The sequence below is a fragment of the Orcinus orca genome, chromosome 15 (assembly GCF_937001465.1).
Source record: "Orcinus orca chromosome 15, mOrcOrc1.1, whole genome shotgun sequence".
NCBI classification, from domain to species: domain Eukaryota; kingdom Metazoa; phylum Chordata; class Mammalia; order Artiodactyla; family Delphinidae; genus Orcinus; species Orcinus orca.
The window spans coordinates 83,534,755-83,541,707 of record NC_064573.1 but is presented as its reverse complement, the minus strand read 5'-3'; the positions used below and the strand labels follow the sequence as shown (position 1 = coordinate 83,541,707).

Sequence of the window (6,953 nt, the reverse complement as noted above, 5' to 3'; positions counted from 1 at the left end):
TCAACTATGTAGAAATATAGAACTCTAGGACTAGCTGGAAACTCAGAAATCATTTAGCCTAATGTCCTCATTTTGTAAGTGAGAAAACTAGACTCAAAGATTAAGCAATTTGCCCAAGCTCACATACCTAACAGTAATACAGCTACAAATCAAACCAATTTTTCCTAAACCTATAATTCTATCAGTGATATTTCAACTGGCTCTCTATCAACTAAAAGTCTAGGCTTTTCTCTAACGCTCCACACTACTGTGACATGGAAGTGTGTTAAGACACTACAGTAAATCGTAGTCGAGGAATTCAGGCCTGGAAGGGGCTTTATCAAATAACTAAGCCAGCCCTCTCTTTGCGAAAATGAGGAAACATGAGAAGCAACTTCCCAAGGGCTTGTTAACAGATGTCTGGATCAAAATTCAGATGGTAACAAATTTACCCCCAAATCCCACCTCCAGTTTCATGGCTCACCCAGTAAGTTATGTGCTCCTTTTAAATCTCCTTTATGCATTGAGGTTTTAGTTATACAAGAAACCCTTCCAGTCAAACAGAAGAAATTAATTCAAATATGAAGAGAAAATCAAGCTTCGTTTCAGTATTTCGATGACTATTTCGGGTAGTTCATTTTCCAACCTCTCAGACAGTGGACAGAGACCGCTAACCTGAACACCCATTTCAGAGCTTTCAAAGAGCCTTAATTTCCCCAAAGACTTCCTGAGCAAAAGGACTACATGTGGGAAATCAACGAGAATAGGAATGAGAAGGGAAACAAAGTTAAAAATTAGTTGCTTTTTGTTGTCATTGGGGACTTTTGGTCTTCTAAACATTCCTTGAGTTCCTCCACATGAGTTTTTAATACCAATCTAGCCAGAAAAAAAAAAAAAAAAAGGAAAAAAAGGCCTATAAATGTCAGGATACTGAGCAGCTCAGTATCTCTCCCCCTCCCCGCTGCACGCTGCCCTCACCGCCGGCCGCCACCTCCTGCTCCGGAAGCTCCCCGGCAGGACCGCGAGCCCCCTGCAGCCGCCCCTGTGCTGCCCCCAGAAAGGTCTCCCTGCCCGCTACCTACCGCTGCCCCCCGCCCCACCCCCACTGCTCTAAATCTTCACCCTAGGTTATTTTCTCCGTATCACTTAATCACTACCTCAAACTACATTATTTATTTGTTTACTTGCTTATCATCTGTCTCCTCCACCAGAAGTCAACGCCACGAGAGTAGGGCCCTTGTCTGTCTTACTCAGTGGTATTCCCGGTACCTGGCACAGTGCCTGGCACGTAGGAGGTGTTCAATAAATACTTGTTGAATGAATGAAGAAAGTTCATGCCTACAAAGGAACTGATATGTAATCCTCAATGAAAAGGTATCGAGGACTCCTACACATTATTGCCCCAAAATCACAGAATCAGAGACTATTATTAGTGAGGCCTCCTACCATCCGCTTCTCCTATGGTCTCCCCAAGCTAGTAAGGGGCTCCCCTTGTTACCAAAGGAGCCTGAGAGGGCAATTCTGGATGGAGAAGAGTTCTAACTTTGCTTGCTTCTTCCTCCCTATTTACATTCAGCTATTTCCAAAAAAATTCAAGTTAAAAATATGTGATGTAGCCACTAGAAAATTAAGTCTGACTAACATAGAGACACAGTGATTAGCAGAATTCACAAAATTAAAGTTCAAGGGCATGTATGTCTGCCAATGATTTCACCAACAGACAAAGTAAATGGAAATTATGAGTCACCTAAAATCTAAAATGAAATTTAATGCCATCTAGGAAGGGGTGGATATTTGTGGGTATTTTGAGGATATACAGGTACAGTGAGTTCAGAAGTAACGGGATATATGGACAGATACGTAGAGGCTGAATCGAGTGGTGACCTCAGAAATACCAGAACACTACTTCGCGGGAGCCGGCCGTTTTCAAATGCATTCACCAGTATGCTTGGATCAAGAGAAGGTCGGTCATGAGCTCCCGAAACGGGGGAGTATCTGGGGTGACTTTTAGGTAAAGTGTAGACAGAAGGTGACTCAGGAGGCTGGGCAAGGATCATGGTTTCCTGTGTAGTGTTTCAACTATGGAGGCATCGCGCCAGAATCCCAGGAAACACATACCCACGACTGGGACCTCACAGCCTGTCCTGGGCAAACACGCGGAGGGATTCCAGATTCAAAGTCAAGCTGTGGAACACACTTGGCATGAATCCAAAAAATCAACCTCACACGTGCCTCTTGGAAAACAATGTTCTGCTGGGGCTTGCTGTAAAAATTTCTTGGGTCAATGTAGGTATTTACAGGGTTTTCCTTCCTAGTGGCACTTATGGGTTTTAGGATTTTTATCTCTTAGCAAAACGCTTTATATAACTGATATTTTGAGATGGTTTCTCTCCTTTGTGTGCACTCTCTGGTGGATGCAGAGGCTGGTGCTCTGACTGAAGGCCTTCCCACACTCATCACATTTGAAAGGTTTCTCCCCCGTGTGCACTCTCTGATGGATGCAGAGGCTCGAGCTCTGGCTGAAGGCCTTCCCACACCCACAGCATCTATAGGGCTTCTCCCCGGTGTGCACTCTCTGATGGATGCAGAGGCTCGAGCTCTGGCTGAAGGCCTTCCCACACTCATAGCATTTATAGGGCTTCTCTCCTGTGTGGACTCTCTGATGCATGCAGAGGCTAGAAGTGTGCCTGAAGGCCTTCCCGCACTCTTCACATTTAAAGGGCTTCTCTCCGGTGTGGACTCTCTGATGCATGCAGAGGTTTGAACTATTGCTAAAGCCCCTTCCGCACTCACTACAGACATAGGGTTTCTCACCTGTGTGAACTCTCATGTGAATCTGAAGGTGTGAGCTCCAGTTGAAGGCTTTGCCGCACTCGTAGCACTTATAGGGCTTCTCCACCGTGTGGATCTTCTTGTGTCTATTGAGCTTTGTCGTGGTGCTAAAGTCCTTCCCGCAATCATCACATTTATACGCCTTCTCTCCCGTGTGGTCTCTCCAATGGATATGGAGCTCTGACAGATGAAAGAAACCCTTGTCGCACTTGTCACACTTATGGGGCTTCTCAGCAGTGTGAATTTTCTGATGCATAAAAAGATCTGCTCTCTCAGAGAAGAATTCCCTACACATGGGGCACTTGTAGATCATGTTTCCTATTTGGTATCGTGATTTAGCGGAGAAGATTTCCTCACAACTACTACAGTTACAGGGCTGCTATTTCACAGAGTCTCTCACTTGGCCATTTTGGTGCTTATCTCAGGCTGGCTCTGCTCGGGAGGTTCGAGGCCGGCCTAAGCTCTCCCCTGCCTGTCTTTCTATGGAAGGTTCCTCCCTGCATAGTGCTCCTCACTCGGTATTATTATTGATTAGAAAGTGACATTTACTTCCACGTGGACTCTGTAACTCATTAACACAGAACTTTCTTTGAGATCCTGAGCTGCCAACATTCCAAGGGGCTCCCAAGGTAGAAACCTTTGCGTTTTTAAGCCCCTGGAATCTTCCTCTTGCAGAATAATCTCGTACTTCTCAGTTGCAGGAAAAGGTCTGCACAGTGTCCCCTGTAGCCAAGGGTGCGATACTGTGTGCTGGTCTCGGTCACCAGGAGCCTCCCCTTGCAGAGTCACAATGACATCCTGCCTCCTGCACATCAGACAGGAGCCTCCCGGGAAGCCAGCGCCTTGGGTCCAGGTGTGTCAGTCCTTCCTGGTGAGGATTCCCTACGCAGGTGTCACTCCGGCAGTCTCCTATAACAGAAACATAAATACTTACACTGAAAATGCCTTTCTTGTCCAGAAAATTGCTATGGATTCCATAATTAATTTTATAAACGTGACAGCAGTAACACAGACCTTTTTTGATCTTGAGGAAGGAGCTCTTATCTTCCAGAGAGACGTGTCTCTTGGATTTGCAGGTCTGAAGAAGAGAATTTGTAGATATCATGCTCCTGTTCATAGCCCAAGTACATAATCCAATTACAACCACTTACTGTAATTATCTGAGCAACATCAAGGGAATACTATTGAAAAAGAAAAGAAATCCTCAGAAGACCTACATGTGAGTATGAGAAGCAGCTGTCCTGCATAAAAGGCACACGAAGGAAAACGCACTCCACTTGGAACTTCAGAAGGGAAAATGTTGCTTCTGGAGCTGAAACATAGTATCGAGTCACCTCCCAATCCACAGAAAGAATAAATATATGACAGCATCAAATGTCATTCCCTTGCTTAACTGTCCTCCATGGTTTCCTGATGTACTTAAAATCCAAATCCTTAACCTAAAAACCAAGGTCCTGCATGGCCTTGCCCCCGAGCTCCCCGACCTCACGCGTGGCTTGGTGTGTGAGCCGCCTCTCCCCTACGTAAAGAAGGCCCCTGGCTAAGGCTCTATTTTAACCTCTTATTTGATTCCTTCAAAGCGCAGAGAACCTGTAATTATCTTATTGTTCCTTGCTTCTTGTTCTGTGTCCCGTACTAGACTATAAATGCCAGGAGGGAAGAACTCTGTATGTTGCTCGCTGTTACATCCTGGCAAAGGGGAGGTGGGGAGGTGTTTCAGTTAGCATTTGTTGAACGCATCTCCAGAGTACTTTATGACACCGCCTCTCTCCTGCAGACGTGGCCTGCTTTCTTCTGCTACAGCAGATAAAGGTACATTTTCCAGTGCCTTGTTACCAGGCTTTTGATAACCAACATGGGACAAAATATATACCAAACAGAAGGAGAGGAAACAGAAGAAAATTCCAAAATATTCAATCTGAAATCTTTTGAGGTTTAGGATGCCTTAGCCACCTTTTCATGCCCTGTTCTTTATACTCAGTAAGTGATACTTCAATTAATTAATGAAATTAACAGATCTTAAAATAACACTCTCCATAATGTTTTATATAAAGATAGGGTACACGAGAGATTGAGATTTCTTCAACATTAAAATTGCAAAATAAATTGCACTGTTTCTAGATGGAAGTGTTAGAATAATGAAATTCAACTAGATAAACAAAATTTCAGCAAAAAAAATATAGTCAATGTCTGAAAAAGTATATATGCATCTATCCTCTGACCCAGTAATCACACTTCTAGAGCTCTATCCCAAGATATACTGCAAACTAGGAATGACTGATGGCCCAGTTTATTGAGGCAGTACTTGTAACAGCAACATTGCCAGCAACCCAAGGCCCGTCCACTGGGGAGTGGCTGAATCAACTCTGGGACTTCATTCAGGGGACTACTGCTCAGCCATTGAAAACAGGGAATGAGGAAGAGCACGATGTACTGATGTGAGTGAACCCAGATAACACTGTTCAGTAAAAAAAAAACACAAGGCATAGAATAATAGCTCAAACATGCTACCTTTTGTGCAAAAAAAGAGGGGAATATGAATTATTTAAATATTTCTTTACATGATGTATAAAAGTAAACATGGAGAAGGATAATACAAAATGAATTTTTTTATTGAAGTATAGTTAATTACAATGTTCTATTAGTTTCAGGTGTACAGCAAGTGATTCTGTTATACATATATATATATTCCTTTTCAGATTATTTTCCATCAAAGGTTATTGCAAGATATTGTGTATAGTTCCCTGTGCTATACAGTAGGTCCTTGTTGTTCACCTATTTTATATATAGTAGTGTGTATACGTTAATCCCAAACTCCTAATTTATCTTCCCACCCCCATTATCCCCTTTGGTAACCGTAAGTTTGTTTTCTATGTCTGTGAGTCTATTTCTGTTTAATACAAAATGAATTTAAATGGGAGGAAGGAGAAAAGGATGAAGTAAAGTTTCTCTGAATGTAACTTGTGATGTAGTTTTGACTTTGGAGACATATGAGTGTTTATAAATTCAAAAAATAAAACTAAATAAACAAGAAAAGCAATCCCTAAATTTTGAAAACAAAATGAAGAAAATGAACCTTAACTTTCAAGTTGGTGACACAGCCACAAACGACTTTTGAGTACAGCAGACTGATCATACATACTCAGGGGGACATTCTGTTGATAAGTAAAGCTGCAAAGAAGTCAAACTTCTTTCAATAGTTTAACTTAGTTATAATAACGGTGGTGTTTTTATAAAGTAGGATAATGCAAATAAGTCATTACGGTAATGTTGTTAGGAACCAAGATTCGAGGTGAAACAAATGAGATACAAATATAAAATCAAAGGTAAGGAAAAAAATCCTGTAACGTAAAATTTGACTTAGAAACATCAGTTTGAATTCATATCTTTTTTTTTCTTAAGGCTGTCCATCAAAAAGGCCTGGAAGCAATGACAACCGACAGCAATGGTCCCTTCCCTTATAGACCCTTTTCCACCAAATGGCACAGGGATCCTTGCAGAATGCCTGGTCTCAAGGCCAGAGCAGCACTTTATGAAGTGAGCCTGGGACACCTTGTCATGCCAGAATGTAAGAGAGTCATGGCAAAGGAACACAGATGCCAATTCATGAAGAGACTCCTGCTGGCCAAAAATGGGACAACTAAGCATCAAAAGGAAAAATGAATGCAAGCCACTGAAACACACTAAATATACAAAACCCCCGAGTTCACAATGATGACAAGGGTTGGGGAGGAGTGGAAAAAGTAAGAGACGGACAGACAGAGGCAGAGAGACAGACTCAAGGCACTAGACTAAACTGAAAGTTATAGGACACCAATTTTTACCTTTTTTGACACTTGGCAACTAAAAGGAAAGAATGAAAAATCCTTCGTCTATGAACTATCTTTCAAGATGATGCAACAATCCAGCTAGGAAACACGCAACCCTAACGAAATGCGTGATTCAGACCCCGGTAAGAAATGGGTGAAAACGTCAGATGAAAGGCTGATCAAGAACGTTTTACATTTTGAGGATCTGGCTGTCAACCCCTGAACCCACCAATCCATGATGTCAGCGTAACTCCAAGGGGCAACAGGAAACACACAGCGTCATCTGCAACATTCCTGCCAAGCATGCCTCCAGGACTCATTTTTATTTGAAGG

The 6,953-nt window shown here is 42.6% G+C and overlaps 1 protein-coding gene across 8 annotated transcripts in view; it reads right to left on the bottom strand.

The window, feature by feature from the left end:
* Positions 1-863: 863 nt before the first annotated feature.
* The window catches only part of ZNF664 (zinc finger protein 664), a 34,948-nt gene continuing 28,858 nt past the window's right edge, over positions 864-6,953 (bottom strand). For 5 of the 8 annotated variants that reach the window (XM_049698615.1, XM_033440747.2, XM_033440745.2 and 2 more), the window contains 2 exons: positions 3,826-3,889; positions 864-3,720 (listed from right to left, as the gene is read on the bottom strand). In XM_049698615.1, coding sequence (XP_049554572.1) covers positions 2,339-3,124 — 786 coding nt within the window. In that variant the 5' untranslated portion in view covers positions 3,125-3,720; positions 3,826-3,889 and the 3' untranslated portion in view covers positions 864-2,338. Of the gene's footprint in view, positions 3,721-3,825; positions 3,890-4,028; positions 4,124-6,953 lie in introns of all 8 variants that reach the window. The other 3 variants (XM_033440750.2, XM_033440751.2, XM_033440752.2) reach the window with 1 other exon arrangement.